At 39.8% G+C, this 20,578-nt stretch overlaps 1 protein-coding gene across 3 annotated transcripts; it reads right to left on the bottom strand.

Annotated features, from left to right (window-relative positions):
• Positions 1–367: 367 nt before the first annotated feature.
• Positions 368–19,254, bottom strand: LOC120539154 (L-selectin-like). Of its 3 annotated transcripts, none has more exons than XR_005635563.1 (5): positions 19,161–19,254; positions 18,394–18,494; positions 16,456–16,857; positions 8,817–9,274; positions 7,829–8,671 (listed from the first exon to the last, which is right to left on the bottom strand). XR_005635563.1 is itself a non-coding variant. In XM_039768963.1 (5 exons), the coding sequence occupies exons 2-5, from the start codon at positions 18,458–18,460 to the stop codon at positions 8,662–8,664; spliced, it is 834 nt and encodes a 277-aa protein (XP_039624897.1). In that variant the 5' UTR covers positions 18,461–18,494; positions 19,161–19,254; the 3' UTR covers positions 7,829–8,661. The 3 variants fall into 3 exon arrangements, 2 of the variants coding, with proteins under 2 accessions (XP_039624898.1, XP_039624897.1); XM_039768963.1 differs by having other exon boundaries at positions 8,920–9,274; XM_039768964.1 differs by lacking the exons at positions 7,829–8,671; positions 8,817–9,274 and adding an exon at positions 368–599.
• Positions 19,255–20,578: the final 1,324 nt, after the last annotated feature.

Below are 20,578 nucleotides of genomic sequence, written 5' to 3'. Positions count from 1 at the left end.
GTTTTAAAGGACTCGGATGTCTGCCTGGGGAACACAGAATAAATACAGATGGCGCTGTGACTCCTGTAGTGCACGCATGCAGAAAAGTTCCATTTGCATTACGAGAAAAGCTCAAAGAGGAATTAGCTCGCATGGAGAAGCTGGATGTCATTAAGAAAATCGATGAACCAACAGACTGGGTGAGTTCACTAGTCATTGTGCTCAAGAAGAATGGCTCTTTGAGAATATGTCTTGATCCAAGAGATCTCAACAGGGCCATAAAACGTGAACATTTTAAACTACCAACTAGAGAAGAGATTATGTCTCAGTTCGCTGGAGCAAAGTGGTTCAGTAAGCTTGATGCGTCGCATCAATTGAAACTTGATGAAGCAAGTTCTAAACTGTGTACCTTCAATACGCCAGAAGGCAGATATCGTTTTCTCCGTCTACCTTATGGTATTCTATCAGCACCTGAAGTATACCACAAAACAATCCACATGATTTTTGAACACCTACCAGGGGTAGAGACGATGATGGATGACATAATTGTGTGGGGTTCCGACCGCCAGGAGCATGATGCAAGATTGAGGCAGGTCCTGGAGCTAATAAGACAGTCGAACCTAAAATTAAACAAGGAGAAATGTGAGTTTGCAGTCAAGAGCTTAACTTTCGTGGGAGATGTTTTGTCTGAGGATGGGGTCAGGCCAGACCCAAGAAAAACTTCAGCAATAGTCAACATGGAACGGCCTCAAAATAAAGAGGAAGTCAGGAGATTCCTCGGAATGGTCACATACCTGGCCAAATTCATTCCCCAGCTGTCAACGCATTCAGCTCCACTCAGATGTCTCCTCGAGCAAAAGAATGAATGGATGTGGGCTCACGAGCAGGAGATGTGCTTTCAAAAATTGAAGCGCATCATCACAGAGGAGCCAGTGCTCCGATACTATGACCCGCACAAGAGGACACGAATCTCAGCAGATGCCTCACAATATGGCCTAGGTGCTGTGCTTTTGCAGCAACATGCTGAGAGCTGGCAGCCGGTAGCCTATGCATCAAGGGCCTTGACGAGTGCAGAAACCAACTATGCACAAATCGAGAAGGAACTTTTAGCTTCTACGTATGCCTGTGAAAGGTTCCACCAGTATGTCTATGGCCAGTCCTTTGAAGTGGAAACGGATCATAAGCCATTGGTGTCAATAATGTCTAAGGCTTTAAATGACTGTCCTATGAGAATCCAACGAATGCTCATCAGACTCCAAAAATATGACGTCAACATGATCTATACACCAGGAAAATTCATGTTCGCAGCTGATACACTTTCTCGGCTGTCGACAGGCATGAGAGCCTTACCAGTGAGAAAGGTGCGGACATACAAGCGTATGTCGACATGATTGTAACCTCTCTTCCAGTGTCCTCAGAGAAAACTGAACAAATCAGAAAGTCAACCGATATGGATGGAACATTGACACAACTTAGAGACCATATTAGAAGGCTGGCCAGGAAAGAAAAGTGACTGTCCAAAGCAAATTCAAGATTACTGGTCATGCAGAGCAGAGCTTTCAGTAGTAGATGACATCATCTTCAAGGGAACAAGTTTGTCATCCCAGTGTCAATGCGCAAGGAGATGCTGCACAAGGTTCATGAGGGGCATCTGGGAGAGGAGAAATGTAGCGCAGGGCCCGTGAGGTAATGTATTGGCCAAGGATAAATCACGACATCAGTCAGCTTACAGCTTCATGTGAAATATGCCTTACATACAGACCCAGGCAACAAGCAGAGCCACTCATGTCTCATCCAGTGCCCGATTATCCATATCAAAAGGTTGGGGTAGACCTGTTTGACTGCAATGGTAAGAGCCACATTGTAGTTACTGATTATTTCTCAAACTATCCAGAAGTTGCAACACTTCAGGCGACATCCAGCCAAGCTGTCATTGCTTTTCTGAAGACAGTCTTTGCAAGACATGGAGTTCCCTGTGAAGTGTTCTCTGATAATGGGCCGCAGTTTTGCAGTAGGGAGTTTGATGTCTTCGCTGCAGAGTGGGGATTTCAACACACCACATCAAGCCCAAACTACCCTAGGTCCAACGGGCTAGCGGAGAGTTCTGTAAAGATTGTGAAAGCTCTCATGAAGAAGAGTCACGATGGAAAGACCGACTTCCACAAGAGTCTAATGATTTACAGGAGTGCTCCTCTTCAAAATGGGTTGTCCCCAGCCCAAATGCTGATGGGTCGAAGGATACGCACTAACTTACTCATTCACCAGGACCTGTTGACACCTGCTGGGGCGAACAAAGTTAAACAGGAAAAACAACAACTTAAAAACAAACAAAAAGGAAACTATGACAAGAAAGCAAAGATCCTGCGAAAACTCAAGCCTGGTGATAGAGTTCGAATCCTGAACCATGCATCAGGAACATGGATGCAACAAGGTTGTGTTGAAGAGAAGTACTTACACGCTCATATGAGATTCAGACCGAGCGGGGTGCAATTCTAAGAAGGAACAGAGGGGACTTAAGACAACAAGTGACTGTTCAAGAAACAGAGTCGCGATCAGATGATTCTGACATTTCCGCAAGTCAACAAGTTGACAAAGGTTCTGTGGATCACACTAACTCTGATCTAACAAAACAAGTTACTGTTTTACCTGAGAAGTATTGCAGACCAAAACGCACTGTTAGACCTCCTGAAAGATTAATTGAAGTCTGTTGACTGATATATATATATATATATTAAAAAAAAGTTGATTCAAGATTGTGAAAGTTCTGTGATGGTTGGGTTGTGATGTTATTATGAAGATGTTCTTTTGGGTAATAGAACAAACTGATACAACATAAGATTGCAAGGGAAAGTCATTATCTTTTAAAGGGGGGAAGATGTGATGTTATGCCTTATAGCAACAAAGGTTCCGGTAATGTGTTGTTGTGGACCGGACAGTCCTGGGTAGTGCACAGGGATACGGAGTGTAAAAAGAAGGTGTGTGCGCACTTAATAAAGTGGAGGTTCAAAGACAAGTCGTTGTCCCGTGGCTTTAATAACATAACAACTTGTACTTCATTTGTCTCATTGTGTTCCTTTTCAGGAATAAGTAAATGTCTCCTGTTTCTTCTCTATGTTTCCCTTTCAGGAGGCCTTGGTGACACATTATTTAAAACCTGAGCTTCAACGCTCTACTGTTTTCCATCATGTAATTTTACTCTATCATCTGGATTGGGGTTCTTTCAGGACATTTGCACCTTTGTCATAAGACTTCTTTTGAATTTTGAACTCTTTTCTTATTTTTCTCTCTATTACATTTTTGTTCTTTTCACTAGGATGTTCTGCTTGGTGGGGTATTCTAGTTTTTAATTGCCTATTATACTATTAAAAGTATTACCAGAAGCCATACCAAATGCAGTTCAGAACAGGTCATCTGCCTGAGGCTAAGCACCTGAGGGTAAGCATGTGAGGCCCCTGTGAGAACTTGAATGGGAAACCAACCAGGAAAAGCTTGAGCTGCTGATGGCTAGTGAAACACATACCCTGTGGTCTAAATGTGGATCCCAGTGCAGTGACAGGGACAATGTGCTGTAAACCTTCAGATGAGATGTAAAACTGAAGTCCTGACTCTCTGTGGTCATAAAAGCTCCCTGGGCATCCTTCATAAAGAGTCAATCATCACCTTTCTCTAATTGGCTATCTCTCACAAAACTTCAACACTTAATAGCTAATGTGTGGTTATTGTATTGGCACAAAATGGTTGCTGTCACATCATCCATGTGGATGCTACACATTGGTGGTCCTTGAAGTGACTCCCCTCATCACTATGTAATGTAGTGAAGAAAGCACAATTTAAATGTAAAGAATTATTATTATTGTCAAATATACATTCAGCTGGTGACAGGCCATTTGACAAAAAAGTTGACCTATAATTTAGTAGACCCAAATGTAAGGGTCTGTTTATGAATCACCTGATTTCCTGATCAACCGTTTGATTATTTTCGCTCCGTTCTTTATCAATCCATTTGACTGTGGATAATTTTGACTGGAGGTCACATGCCTGAACTCATAAGCTCTTACAACATCCTTAAACTCTGCACAATGAAATTGTAAATTGTCTGCCATTATCACATCTGGGATTCCTTGAGATGCAAAAATGGACTTGTTATGGGTTATAACTTTCAAGGCTGTGGTCTGGTTTAATAAATACCATCTCCAGATAATGAGGATAATAATCAAGTATTAGCACATAATTTTTTCCCCCAAGCATAAATAAGTCAATACTAACTTTGCTCCATGGCTTAAGCACTTTAACATTTTCTGTCCACATTGGGTCTTTGCTTTGTTTTGTCCTCTATTTCTGAGATGTTTCAGATCACCTTATAGCCCTTTCTATATCTGTGCCCATGTTGGGCCAATAAAGCACAGCTTTTGTTCATCTCCTAGTTTTTTCCATGCCCAGGTGTTCCTCATGTATCTTTAGTAATATTTTGTACTGCTGGTCCTTTGTAACTATAGTACTATTGATCGCTTACATAAAAGTCCATCCAATACAGACAACTCATCTCTGTACTGTGAATAAGGCGTGGGATCACACTGTGCAGGCCAACCTTGTGTGATTCCTTTACTGAGTCATCCTGCACTGTTTCATCCTGCTCTGTTGCACTTATTACTTTCGGTATAAGTCATTGCACTTCTTAAAGAAATGCCTTGTTAACTTGAACAAGTAATACTGTGCAATATCCAGAACTCTCAAACATTAACACTCGGAGCACATATAACTGATGAACGTGAGGGTTGATTTATTTGTCTCTTTTGCTGCTATAGCTCTCCAAATGATACGGCACCCAATCGAACATAAAATCACCACAGACACCCTTTAGGTTACAAATAAATCCTTTAGTGATTGTTATTATAATAAAATGGTATGTCGATTCTTTAACAAACTGGAACAAACAATCAAGCAGCGCACTGCAGGCAAAAAAAAAAAAAGAACATGAAACACCTCTAGTTTACTTTGGGATCTTTTTTTAATAACTCTTGCAAGGAAAAAAAGAAATGGATGTCTGCCTGTTAATGTACACCATCATGTACATACATCGGGAACTGAGATCGCCAACAATTTAATTGAAAAAAGAATGCTAACTTTCCCTCACTCAACAAACAACTTAACCGGAAAGTTCCCCAATGGACTGACAGGAAAACTTTTACACCAATCAGTGTTTTCCCTTTGTTTTGCCAGTGTACCTACCCTTTCTGTACACTTTTACTTGTCGTCACCCTTCTGATTGTGAGCGTCATCTCTAAGTTTGCACGGCACCACATTTAATTTTTGCGTGTCACCTCGTTTGAATGTGCGTCACCTTAAGTGTGTCTCCTTGTTTAATTGTGCGCAGCACACCTTTAAATTTTTGTCACTTGCCCTTTGGGGCCACCGTAGATTCAGTATCACTAACACTAACAAACATGCGTGTTTCATTGTGATACATAAAACGTAACTCTTTTGGCTATATGTCACTTACCAACCAAACTATGTCTTACTTTTTACTGTAGATGGTCTAATCATTGAGGAGCAACCTCAATAATCTTGATAAGGCTACTGCAAGAAAACAGCAGTCTTCCCCAAAGTATGCTCTTAAAAATAAAGTTGCCTGAGTGGCTCTTCAGAATGATAACACAGGAGAACCATTTTTGGTTCCTAAAAGACCCATCAACGTGAAGCTTTCAGAAAGAACGTTTATTATTTAGATCTGTTGGAAGCTCTGTAACAGTAAATGACCATAAATAGATGATGACAGATTTGTGAAATACCAATGGGTTGCTGCACCCACCACATGAAGAACTACCTGGATTGAAACCTGAGAGCAGCTGGTTAAGAAAATATAATAGAAAATAAAATAGCTCGTGAAATCTGGATATAAACAGTCACAGAAAAGTCAGTCAGTCAGTCATTAACCAACCTGCTATATCCTAACACAGGGTCACAGGGGTCTGCTGGAGCCAATCCCAGCCAGCACAGGGCGCAAGGAAGGAACAAACCCGGCAGGCGCCAGCCACCTAAGGCACCCAAACAAACAGCACACACTAGGGCCAATTTAGAACCACCAATGCACCTAACCTGCATGTCTTTGGACTGTGGGAGGAAACCCACACAGACACGGGAGAACATGCAAACTCCACACAGGGAGGACCTGTGAAGTGAACCCAGGTCTCCATACTGCGAGGCAGCAGCACTATCACTGCACCACCGTGCCACCCCCATCACAGGAAAAGGTGTCTGAAAATCAGAAGTGTCAACCTCACAATAAGGGCAGCTCTCACAATTCATAGTATTAAGTTTTTACTAACAAAGCACTTTTATTCACTTCCTTTTTAGTTCATAAGTTTAAGTGTTTAAATCATTATATTCATATTGATTATACAGTGTTCATTTTGTTCTTGTGCAGGTATGTATGTATAAGTTATTTATGTTTGTATTTTGGTGTATGTGTGTTTATGTATTTTATTTATATATATTGTGGCCAGTAGGAGGTGCTCCAGCTCCCCAAACCTAACAGAGACAGACACAGGTACAAGTCTCTGCAACACACAAGGCTTTTATTCAGCTGTGGGAAACTCTTCCCAATAGTTTACCACCTGCATAGCACAGTTACAAAAGCACAAACCAATACACAGCACTCTGTCTTTGTGTCTCTCCTTCCACCTCCACTCCTCCTCCAGCAAGCTTTGTACCTCTTCCTTCTGTCTCTAGCTCCCGGTGTTGTGGCAGGCAGCTTCTATTCAGTAATTCCTTCTGTGTGTCCCAAAGGCATCACCCAGTCCCTGTAGAACCCCCTTGTGGCACCCACAGCACCAAACAGGGCTGAGTCAAAGAAATCCAATTCCCATGATGCCCTTTGGGAACAGTGGCACTGCTGCAGTCCAGGATGGCTGCCATCTATCATCCTGACGGAGACAGTGCCCTAAAGAAGCTGCCTTCCTCCTTGCTTCCACTTCATGGGAATCCTCACTGGGTAATGCTGCCAGCCATGCCTTTGCAGTTCAGAAAATTAAGTCAAATTGTGTAGGTACTGTATGTCATCTAACAACCATATTTAAATTTTCCCTCACCATCCAGTAAGAGAAACCACCTGCATGGAAGTGGGAAGTGCAGGGCACAATAATAAAAGAGTGTAAGGTTGAAGGGCTTGCGCATTAAAACCTCTTCATTGACTTTGATGAAGGATTCTGACTTCTAATTACACTGCACAGCCAAACTTCTACAGTGACATAAAATACGCAGGAGGTGTTATGTCTTGGTAGAATTCTATATTGCTCTACTTTCCCCTTTTGAATTATTAATGTGTAGCCTTTGTCAGAATGCCTCAAATCTCACAGACTTACCACTGTTTATAAGGTATTGTACCATATACCTTCCGGTCCACGTTTATAACCTCAGGCAATTAGGCAAAGTAAAAGACAAGCAGGAATTAAGTTAGAACTTAAAAAATTTATTATTGATAATATTCATAAGTAATAACAATAAGCAAAGTGCAAGTGAATATTGGCAACCATACAACCTGATAAATGCTGATGTATATTTTCAGGCGGCACACAGACTTATAGTTACTTTAAATGTTTCGAGTTAAGGCATCATTTGTTCAGCTGATGCTTGCCAGCTCAGTAGATTGACTTTCCTGTGAGGGTTGATTGAGAGAGTCCTGCAGAGAATCACTTACCAAACTGGTTTCAGGCACTTCCCCTGAGCCTGTCGTAAAATTACAAAGACTCAGTCCTAACAAGTGGGATGGGTTCTTAACCATCAAACCTTTGCTGTTCTTATCAATGATAGACATTAGTGTTATAAGTTACAAATAAAGACACACAAAATATTTATCAACTTATATGCTAAATTTCACACCACAACAGGAGGAAACGGGCAGCCAGGACTGTGACTGTGGCAGACTTTCTCTGTTATAACTGTCTGTTAATCCCATGTAGTTCATTTTCTCCATGGATGTTGCTGGCTGAAGTTTTTGTTCATCTCCTCTGTTGTCAGCTGGACATTTCTCAATGATAACATTAATGGAGTTGTAAGGTTTGGACATGTTAATGTTAATCTATTTGAAGTTGCTTTGTTTTACTGCATTTTAACTCCTTCTGTATTTTTATGTATGTTCATTATGCAGCTTGTAACATTTGCACTGTTATGTTATCTGTTAACTTGTTTCAGTGCTCTGAATCTTCAGTCAGTGAAGAGCGCTATACAAATAAAAATCAGATTGAACTGAACTAAACTGGACTTGAAAATGTCAAAGGTGGCAAAATGAATCAGAGGAGAGACCCATTTTGGTGCAGAAAAGTAAAGATTTGAGGGATTTTAAAGGTGAATGAATTTCGAGAACAAAATGTAACTTTCATGAATATATTGCACCAGGAGAGAAGGGAAGCCAGTGAAGAGTGAAATTAGCAGGGGAGGTTTGTTGGATGTTTCAGTCTATTTGTTATTTATTAAGATTTAGGTCTTTATGCTTCTAATTCCTGAATATAGAATAGACACCACATGAGGAGACTTGAGTCATGTTAAGTAGCTCTTTGATGATTCATTTTTTCACTGTAGATGTGTAGGAGAACCACAGGTACAAGCGCCCTGAGCAAAGCTGTGCAGTATGCAGGGGCAGATTATACCTCCAAACTTCATCAGCAGAATTGCCATGATGGCTGGTCAGTGCACTCTGGTAGAAACACAAAACAACATCAGTATGTTGAACCTCTCTGGGTGAGTTTAATGGGCAATATTTCATCATCAATATACATTATCGTATTGGCAACCTTAGTCTTGCATTTAGTCATAACACAATAAAGTATTGAAACAACAACCTGAGGCTAAATTTAGAAGCTTGTGTAGACATTGTGTGCATTTCAAAAATGGGTTTCATGCCTTCTAAGAATGTGCTATCATTCACATCATCCACTTACTCACCTCTGTAGCAGACAAATTGGGCTGGTCCTGCACAGTCCTGCTTGACCCACTTCCGTCTGATTTAGATCCAGGATGGCACAGTGCCTGTTATCTTGAAGGGTCACTGAGGAGTCATTTACCCAGTTTTCGTAAGTGACCGGGTCATCGTTCATCCAGAACCAGAATCCAAAGACCCTGGAGCTCCTCATCCCAATCCACACTTTCTCCTGTATGTTGGTTTCATTGATGGACTTCAGCAAATGCCACTCTTCTCTTTCATTTCGGATGGTGGCCATGCCATTGTAATTGGAATTGCAGTGCTCAAGAGCTGAGAGCCAAGACATACTGGTGTTCACTGCATGGAACTTTCTTTTTACTGCAAGAAAAAAAAAAACAGATATGGCACTGCAGGTGGTGGACACTACAGACACCTGTCTGCTTCTACCAAACCTGTGACAGACCACCTTCTCTTGTGTCTTAAGTCTGACAGATTTGTTTGATGTGGTGCAAGCGTAAACTTAATATGCTACTGAAGCTAAGATTTTTAATTATGTTTACCTTATTTAAGGAAAGCAAATATGGTCAAACCTTTCACATATTAAACTTAAAATTTTTGAAGTTATATCAGCAGTGTTAAACAGAAAAGGAACCAACCCAGAATAGAGTACTAGTTGAATGCCAGGAGCCTTCATTCATAATGGGCAGTACTTAACACACATACGTACATACACACACACACACACACCTCATATGTTTAGTATTTACTGTTTATCTCAGCAAGTTCACATTTATAAACGAAGATACTTTTCAAATCTTGTGATAAAATGTGATTTTTGTGTAGGAATCAATAATAATCAAGATGTAGGTGGAGTCTACCATAGTCATCTTGAACAAATATGAATGGGATAAGGTGTCCAGTGCTATTGATGTTTGTTGTCTTGAACTGAACAAATTGAAAGGACAAAGTTTACATGTAGTGTTATAATGAAATAACATAACACAAATTCATAGCATCTACACACCACATCAAGGACAGCATTTTACTTTGTGTGCATTGCGAATGTATTTCTTGCACTTGATGCATGCAAATGGTGTCTTCCTGTCCTTCTTGGGTCTACAAACACTACAGCGTTCCCTCTTGCTGCTACTGGCAGCAACCTAGAATGATGAAAGGGCACTGGTAAGTTCTAAAAGTCTAATCACACACTCATACTTGCTTCAAGTTCTGTAGTTGGTGGTCCTGTAGCTGTAGCATCCTCCTTCTGTGGCTGTAGAGGATGGGGTCCTTGGGATGTGTTGTCTTCTCTAGATTTAATGTCTTACCAATTACTTACTGCTCTTGAAAAAGAGTCATCTCCTCTGTATCTTTCCAATATTCCAATTTGGATCCAGATGTCAGATGCTCTGTAAGCGGAGACCTCCAAAATATTGAAACATATTACAAGTGGCCAGCGTAGGGAGCTTCTTTTACAGCTGTGGCCACTCATCAATTTATCCGAGTTATCTGCATTATCTACTCCAACTTTTGTAGCATTGTAATCCATAATGATTTCTGGTTTATGATGCTCTTCACTTTCAATTTGGTGGTCCCTATACAGTGTGCTAATGAGTGACACATTTTTCTTCTTTTTCTGGAATATAAAACACTGATAATTTGTTGGCTGTTAATAGAAACTTACTTGAACTGACAGGCCTGTTCTTTGTACTTATCAGCTGAGGTGGGAGCTCTGGCTTGTTTTTCCTTATTGTTCTCACCATTATTAGCTTTCTCTTAAAGAAGAAAAATTGTGCAAAACATAAAATTGTCACATGTGATGCTGTGACCACTGAGTTCCTGTGTCATGCCCAGGGCAACCCACATTCCTTGGTTTTTCTGAGGTGCTTCTCCATCAGGCTTTCCAGTATATATCTGCAGGTTTCGTGAATATAATGATGTAGCATCATAGGCAGCCCAGTTCTTAAGTCCATATTTTGCAGGTTTACATAGCATGTATTTCCTGAAGGGGCATAAGCTACTCATCAACAGTAAAGTTGGGTCCTGGGTTGTAGCACAGGGGAAGGTGTTCCAGCCACTTGTTCCACACTGACTTGATTGAAGCCAGCTTCTCTCCCTGTTGTTGAGGTGGTCTGGTATCTCAGTTATCAAAGCAGCATCCTGGAAACTTTGTAAAAGATTTGCAGAGACATTGTTTCATTGAAAGGTTCTTGGCCAGTTTCTGCATTCCACAGGTATTAAGTGGACTCTTCATTGGATCTGAAAATATCAGCAAGTATAAGAAGCCCAAAGTATGCATTTAAATTGGTTTGGTCAATTTCTTTCAACCTCTCTCCAAAAAACAATGCCTCTCCTCCAAATTTGTACAGTCCAAAATGATTTTCTGGATGGTGTCTGGAATGAAATGTTTAAAAGAAGACCTGATGTCTTGCACAAGAGAAACTGTCATTCATGTTTTCCCTGGTTGCATCTTTATCACATTGGCAGCAAAGAAGGGTGTCACCATCCTTCTTCAAGAATTTCATTCAATTTCGTTATTTTTGAAATCCATAGTTCTCCTTTCTGAGAGTCAATCATGAGAGTTCTTTGTCTTTCAATGTGGTCCTTTCACGTTAGCTTCTCTTTATTCTAAAATGATTTCTAAGGTCATCTGAGCAGAGATTTTCTTTGCCATACTGATTGGTGTTTGGAAAGAAGTCACATATGCAGAGCAATGTATTTTTTGCATCCCTACCCAATTCCATTTTGAAAGGAAATTAGAATGATTGGTCTGATGGGATTAGGTGTTTGTATAAAAGAAAATGGTATTGTTGGAGGTTGTGTGGGTATGGAGGAGCTGACGGAGGAGTTCATGATCAATGGTGATGTAAATGATTGGTCCTGTGAGATTAGGTTTTGGGTATTTTGAAACAACGCCTCAAAAGTACAGTGATCCCTCCTCGATCGTGGGGGGTTGTGTTCCAGAACGCATATATATATCTATACTAATAAAAGGCAAAGCCCTCACTCACTCACTCACTCACTCACTCACTCACTGACTCATCACTAATTCTCCAACTTCCCGTGTAGGTAGAAGGCTGAAATTTGGCAGGCTCATTCCTTACAGCTTACTTACAAAAGTTGGGCAGGTTTCATTTCGAAATTCTACGCCTAATGGTCATAACTGGAAGGTATTTTTCTCCATTAACTGTAATGGAGTTGAGCTGGAAGGGCGGAGTTTCGTGTGACATCATCACGCCTCCCACGTAATCACGTGAACTGATTGTCAACGCAGTGCGTAGAAAACCAGGAAGACCTGCAAAAAGCGCTTAAGAAAACATGCATTATATAATTGAGAACGCAGCGAAAAACAATAAGAAGCGGCGAGTGACATATACTACCATATTCATGAGTGTTGCTGCCTCGGAAAGAAAGCAAGGTGTAAAGCTAAACTTTAAACTAAGTTCATAGACAGGCTAACGCTGGCGTTTCACATGCCCACAGGTAATGCGGGATACAAGTTTAATGAGAGGACGCAGGATATAAACGAGAGTTTTGATCACTTTATAACTAAGTTAAAATTGTAGGTGAAGGGGTGTGCTTATGCAAATTCCGAGAGACTGTGTTTGTGGGGGATTGACAGTTAAGGCGGGGGGGGAGTCACGTCATCATCTCCCCTCCCATTCATCTAATTTCGGTCTGAGCTGAGCTCGCTGCTAATGCCGTCTTCAAGCAACTTTGTCAGACTGCCACCAAATACTCACAGAAAAATCCACAAGTTAATACACACGCTGTCTCTATAGAGTTTCTCCACACTGAATCCTCCAGACACTACTTACAAAAGGTTACATTGACAATCGTGTTACGTTATTTTAAAATCTGTCCTTTTCTTAGCACAAGCACAGCTGAGAAGCTTCGATGCATGTGCTCCATAACGTTAAAAAATAATGCATTTAATCACACTTTGCATTACAAGCAAAGGGGAGCTTTTGTCAATGCATGATTTCCTGGTACTGTACACCGATTACATTGATCAGCACATCCCGATTCATTTTACCCTCGCACCACCTTAGTTTGAGAAGAAGTCTGAAAAAATATGAGGTTAACACAGAAAAACATCACCAATTCAAGCTTTATGAATAATCGATTCGCCATCAATAATTGTTTTGGTAAAGCCATCCTCCTTCCATTTTACAATTTTTCCGCCAATAGCCATGATTAAATGAACGGTAAATAAAGTAAGAGCAAAGCGAGGGTGACTTATTTAGGCAGGCATATATATGACAGCAACACTCATGACAATGTCAATCATGTTACGTTATTATTAAAATGTTTCCTTTTCTTTTTCATTACTTCTTTAACACACTACTTCTCCGCTGCGAGACGCGGGATTTTGCTATATATATAATATATGAATGACCTCCAAAGAGCTGAGACTTTTGATATCATGAACGTGTCTGCAAAACTGTGGTCTCCTGCCCAGCAAAGTCGAGCAGCCAGCGCGCAGCATAGCTGTGCCGCCTTTGAGACGCTGACTGCGCTTCTGCTTTAAGTCAAAGTGAGCACTTTTCATTTTTTCTTCCTCCCCTGCGCTATAGCCCAGACAAGTGCAAACACGGGACCCCTTTTCTACACCACGGCAAAATAATATTAAGGCGATTCACACTTTCTTTTGCACGTATACGATTATGAGGTCCTCACCTCGGATTATGAAACACGCACGAGTGGAGGACTGACAGTGCCATCACAGCCGATTAATGGCGGGACGTCTCACCAGTCTACACAAGGCGATCATAACGTCAGCGAACACATCTCTCTATACTATATAAAAGAAAAGGCAACTTTCCTTTCTTTACACCTTTTTTCCTTTTATCCCAAACCAAAGCCTTTCTCTCTTAACACTGCAGAGGACACAAAACTAATTTTCTTTAAATGCCGGTAAGGCACATTACCACAGGCACAAATTTGAGCGTTCACATAGAAAATGTAATTTCTATACCACAGCCGTCGTGTAGCGCCTTTCAAAGGGATCAACTACGAGAGATGATCCATATACATTTTAGCTGCTGTTAGTTACTTACCTGTTGTGTTACACAGTCTTTAAAATGTAGTTTACCTGAAACCACTCCAGTAGTGCTCAATGTACCTGTACTTCTTAAAACGTTAATGTTTTACTGTTTAATAACTTATAGACTATATTTTATTATTTTTCCCTTGCACTCAGTGACCAAAGCTATACACCTAGATAGGTATGTATATATATATATATATGACAGCAGCAATCCAAGCTGTGAGAAAACACTAAAAAGGAGGCATGTCAGACGTTGTGGTACATTTTCTGATGCAGCTAGACGAAAAAAACTTTGTGACGCTGCCGCCAAATACACAAAACAATTACTTTGACAATCATGTTACATTATTTTTAAAATGTTTCCTTTTCTTTTTCATAACTTCTTTAACACATGACATCGCTGCGAAGCGCGGGTATTTTGCTATATATATATATATATATCACAGCGACACTCATAACAGTGACAAAACAATTACATTGACAATCATGTTACGTTATTTTCAAAATGTTTCCTTTTCTTTCTCTTTCCTTCTTTAACACACTACTTCTCCACTGCCAAGCGAGTATATATATATATATATATATATATATATATATATAGAGAGAGAGAGAGAGAGAGAGAGAGAGAGAGAGAGAGATATAGATAGATAGAGATATATATATAGATAGATATGAAAACAACATATATATATATATATAGATAGATAGAGATATATATATAGATAGATATGAAAACAACATATATATATATAGATATATATATATATATATAGATAGATAGATATGAGAACAACACTCATATCAATGACAAAACAATTACATTAACAATCAAGTTACGTTGTTTTTCAAATTTTTCCTTTTCTTTTCGTACCTTCTTTAACACACTACTTCTCCATGGCTGGTATTCTGCTAGTATTCCATATATTTTAAGCCCTTATAAACTCTCCCACACTCTTATAAACATTTCCCGCACAGTTATACAGCAAACCCTTTGTATTCTCTTAGATATTAGGTAAGATTCGTTGAAATTATGTATGTAAACACACTGTTTATATACAGTAAAACCTAAATATTATTTTAAAGATATCGAGCGTCTCGGATATCATATATGTTACAGCCATTACGATAGACAGTCCACCAGCAATAAATGCGCACAATGCCAGAAAAATTGTATACAGTAAAATATGTGTACAGTGACACTAAACGTATGTACATGTACTAAGTACTGTACGTTGAAAATTAATTATGGTTACTCACCAACAATGACACAACGACTTGTCCGATACCGATGAGTTTAATTTTACTGCATAAAAAAGGAGACCGTTACAGCTCATCTAAAGGAGCCTCTTCAGGTGACTGTGTAGCACTGTCGTTATTCTTCTTCCGGCAGTCTTCAATCCAAATCCCTAAAGCAAATTCCATCCGGACTACCGCCTTATAACATCCACTTACAGCTCATTTTGCGCCCTGGTTAAAGAACACTGTGGCCATAGATCTTATATTCTTTTCCTCCTTTTTAAATAAAAAGAATCGTCGACTCATTGATGCCGTAATGGCGTCCTACAGCGGTGTAGCTGTTCACTTTTACCTTTTCTGCAATTGTTAGCATCTTCCGTTGGCACTTGGGCACGGTCCCTGAAGCAGTATCAGGAGCTGATTGTTTTGGAGACATAACGAAGGGCTTGACTATGCACAAAGATAAACACAAAAGAGCACAAAAGTTAACTCTTTACACAGCGAAACACGTTGATGCTGAATGAGCGAGGCGAGACTTCCTGATTTACGCAGCAGAATTAAATTCGGTGCTCCGTCGCTTAGCCAATTAGCCCACATGAACTTAACTGCATGCTCTGATTGGGTAGCTTTCAGTCATCCCCCAATAGCGTCCCTTGTATGAAATCAACTGGGCAAACCCACTGAGGGAGCATGTACCAAAAGTAAAAAGGCCCAAGGTCCGCAGAAACCCGCGAAGCAGCAAAAAATCCGCGTTATATATTTAGATATGCTTATATATAAAATCCGCGATCGAGTGAAGCCATGTAAGTCGAAGCGCGATATAGCGAAGGATTACTGTAATTTCTTTGTTTTATCGACATTTTCCATACACGCATTGCTCCCGGGTCTAGCAGACACGAACATCACAAACGTAATGTATGTACATGATTAAAATACATTCAATCTCAAGTTGAAAAAATAATTTGTTGTATATTTCTGAACTGAAAATGGGTCTAACAGAATTGAATACTACAGAAAGATGTGGTAATGGGTTTTAAAAAGAAAAACAAGTGTTATATATATGTACAGTATATATACTCTGCTTTACTCTGCTTTCACGAGATAATATTTCTGTATCTTAATTTTACATCTTTGGTAAATAATTATTTGCTTCCTTTCCTGTCGGATTTTTTTTTTTTTTGTAAATTACAGATTTTGTATTCAGTATGACACTGATGAGCCTCATTTGTGCCACTCTACCTCAAGGCAAAAGTCTGTGCTTAGCTCAGTAACTTACCTGCATAGCAGATGAATGACTGAGGGTTTTGACAGCCACAGTCATTCCAGGTGCCATTGTGGTTTACTTCATTTCTGTGGTAGTACATGCTGCCACAGGCTAACATTCTATTGTTTGGTTCCCCAGCATTCCACTTTCGATAGGTAGATGTTTCACCGTTGCTCCAAGTTCCATTATTCATATTTATATCTTTTAGACCAATCCAGATTTCTGCATCAGAGACATTTTCTCTTGTAAGATTGTTCAGAATTTCCTGAAGTTCTTTCTCATCTGCAATAGTCACCAAGTCAGTGAAGTTACTCTTGCAGTAAGCCTGTGCATTTGTCCAGTTCATCGGTTCTTTTACGTAATGATAGTTAAACTCCTGGGATCCGTGCACAGGCAGTACAAACAATCTGAATCCTGCAGTAGAAAATGTCAGAAAGAAAAAGCAAAAAGGAAACCATCAACTGTCAAACTGTGGCTGAGCACTAAACATGCAGTAGTGTCCTTATTCTTTATAAAGCTCCATATCAACTTTTGTTAAAGATTGTTTCCCATGGTCAAAGACCTGCACTAATGTTGAAGGGCAGTTTTTCAGCCAGAACCTGATAAGTGATGCCCTCAGAGTTCAGGGTGACCATCCTAGCAATGAAGAGACTTCAGGGTATTTGACCTTAAACTGAAAACAGCATAAGACAAAAGGACAGCAGGTCAGGAAAAGCAGGAAATGACACTGACTGACCTATTGAAGCTAATGGACCTAATAAGAAAGGCTGGTGACCTGCACAGGTGTGACCCAAATCACTGTGCAAGTGACCTGAACACAATGGCTCTTGTAGTGCTCCACTGGAGCTCAGAAGGCCATTATGAGTTTCTTACACTTTTTTGACGTCTCAGAGCTACTGCCTTCTGGGCAGACAAAACTACTGATTTAAGATTTTTCATTTAAAGATTTACCAAAGTTGTTTCTTGTCCAAGTGTGTATATAAACAAAGGGAACTCCAGTTTCTGTATTACATCTTGCCTGAAGAAGGGGCCTGAGTTGCCTCGAAAGCTTGCATATTGTAATCTTTTTAGTTAGCCAATAAAATGTGTCATTTTGCTTGGCTTTTATCAAAAAATCTTGAAACAATACTAAAAGTATTAAAGTAAGCCTATTTTTGTCAGGATTTTCAGTATTTATTTAGATGTTTAGCATTGTCTTAGCTGTATGTTATGTTTTTCTTTTACAATTGTTTGTTGTATGCAGTGTCCTTGAGTTCTCAGGTCGTCCTTGTAGGGTCTTGTTTTTCTGTTTTCTAAAATGCTGAAAATCGTGACATGTGGTGAAAAAACAGAAAACATCAAGCACAACAGAAATGGGAATAAAGAAATAGAAGAATTGTGGAGGGCAAAACTGAAAACACAGTGAGGGAACTCGATGGTCATTCATTTTACTTGGCATTTACACAGACTTAGCAGATGAAGTAGGAGAACTCAGGACTGAGTTTAAACTGGAAAGAGACATCATGTAGTTCGGCTGTTGTAGCACATGGCTGTGTGACCACTGCACTGCAAATGTGGGCTTCTCAAAGTGTTTGAGCATCCACTCCACATAACATCACTCCATCCTAATGGTAACTTGACCCTGCCACCTTGTGCTGTATGTCAGCAAGTGTTGAGAAGCCTGACTTGACAACAGAACACCAGACATCTTAATGAATACTGGGAAACAAATTGAATAAACATACTGTATTGTACACATTAGAGTTCTTTAATCAGTATAACTTAATATTATCAAACTCACATATTCCTGGACAAGTTGCTGGTCTATCACAGAGTCCTGATTTGCACACACACCCAACAACACCCTTCCAGTTTGCATATACCTGTTAACCTGAGCCGTTCACCTTTAGATCTTTACTTCTTTCATAATATTTCTCTGTTGGCTTAACAATCAAGATTGCAATGACATACCTGCAAGAATTATTAATATGCTGCCCATCATGTTTATCCATCTACTCAATCGATGAAATGAATTCATTTTTTTCTGTTACAAGGTTGCTGAAAACTGGAGCCTGCAGAGTAACAATGAGAGAAAAGCAGCTCTGAACTTTATGTTTTCTTCTGATTTAAAAAAAATTCCTACAATAAAGAAACAAATGTTTGTACTTCAAGTAATCAAGCAATTGCATTTGCATCCATGCACTGTACCTGCTTACCTCCTTCATGGAGTACAAAGACTAAACCAACTCTAGACGCAATACCTGTACAGCCTGGGCTTACTTGTGAAAACACTCCTTCCATGCCAATTTGTAATTACCAGTTAACTTGAGAAGCACAAATACTGCATGAAAAACATCCAAAATCCACACAGGCAGTAACTAAACCAGGACTGAAACTCAGGGTCCTGGAGTATGAAGTGTCTGAGCTACTGTGCCACTCTACTTGTTGGTCTGTTGCATGGCCTTCATAGGTAGCACTTCACAGTAGAAGTCAGAGGCAACAAGATCTGTTCTGATGAAGAATGAAGGATTGAAACAGACAAAAGCATCTAACAAATGTAAACCTTCTCAGATTAAGTGTGGTAATTGCATTGTCTATAACAGCTTTTAGTTTCTACCAGGCTGTTCAGGCTGAAGGTGTTTGCCAGTTAAAGTGAGTCTCGTGTTCCTTCTGACACTAAGTGGCCAACATAGACTGAAGAATGAACAGTCACTTTACTCTTACTGAGTTTTACTTACCTAAAGCCTAACTGCTGCTTAAAGTTTCCAAGAATGGTGGTTAGCAGGCCGTGTGGATGTCTCAGATCAGTCTGTCCTCACTGGCAGTGGACATTCACACTCTGCACAGGTTTAGAAGGTGTGTATCATTGCCTGGTGTTTAAATAGCCTTTTCTGATATGTAAATTACTGCTTTGCTTATTGACATTAATGCTATGGACAATTCAAATTAATTTTCCTATGTTGGACTTGTAACAATATTTTCATTGAAAGAAATTGACAGAGAATCACAAAAAGAAAGATTATATCTTCTTTCATATAGGAGAAGAAACACATGGGCTGGACTAGCTGATATTTGGATTATCAGTAACATCTTCAAATAACATGCAAAAGAAGAGAAACATCATGAAAGAGCACAAAGGCAACCAGGCTTCCTGCTAGTTTTTCACATCAAGTTCCTTTTCTTGTAAAACAGCAGCATTATTCTGTTAAATTTTTTTGACATCTTCTGGTTTTGCATTCGTGAGCAGTAAGGTGACAACACTGTTGTTGTGTTCTACTTGTTCATCGACTCAGAGGTGTGAGACAGAAGCAGGCAGTGGTATCTTGTCTAAATGACTTCATGTGTGTGGAAAAGAGAACAGAAGCAGGAACACTGCAGTGGCCCACTGCCTTGATATCACTTTTCATGGTGTGCAGATCATTGAATCAATTAGCCTGTATTATATAACGCCAAAGGCATCATGTCTCATCATAGAGCACTTTACGGGGGCAATAGGAATACATTACAATATGAAATTTAGAAGCCTAACAGTACAATTTGCAAAAAAAAGGAAATGGTGGCACAGTGGGCAGTGGTGCTGCCTCATAGCTCTAGAGAGCCTGACTGGATCACTGGCTGTATGGAATTTTAATTTTTTATGTTGTACATCCCTTGTTATTTACAATAATTATGAAATACATCTATAATAATAAAAGGCAAAGCCCTCACTGACTCACTCACTCACTCACTGACTGACTACTCATCACTAATTCTCCAACTTCCCATGTAGGTAGAAAGCTGAAATTTGGCAGGCTTATTCCTTACAGCTTACTTACAAAAGTTAAGCAGGTTTCATTTCGAAATTCTACACGTAACGGTCATAACAGTCGATAACGTTCAACAACGTCTGCCATGTTGAACTTTCCAACGTCACCAATTTTCAAACTTCCCGTGTAGGTAGAAGGCTGACCCCATCTTCACGGAATTTGGTAGGTGGCTTCCCTGCGCTAACCGAAACTGATGTATGTACTTATTTCGGTGGTATGACGCCACTGTCGGCCGCCATATTGAACTTTTTTTTTTTTTTTTTATTAATTTTATTACTCCATACAAAGCAATCAAGTTTTACAAAAGAAAAATAGAGTTAAGAACAGATCGATCCCCACCCTGAGAGAGA

Source organism: Polypterus senegalus, chromosome 11 (genome assembly GCF_016835505.1).
Source record: "Polypterus senegalus isolate Bchr_013 chromosome 11, ASM1683550v1, whole genome shotgun sequence".
Lineage (NCBI taxonomy): Eukaryota > Metazoa > Chordata > Cladistia > Polypteriformes > Polypteridae > Polypterus > Polypterus senegalus.
The sequence above is the reverse complement of the archived record's forward strand: the minus strand, read 5'-3'. Positions and strand labels throughout refer to the sequence as shown.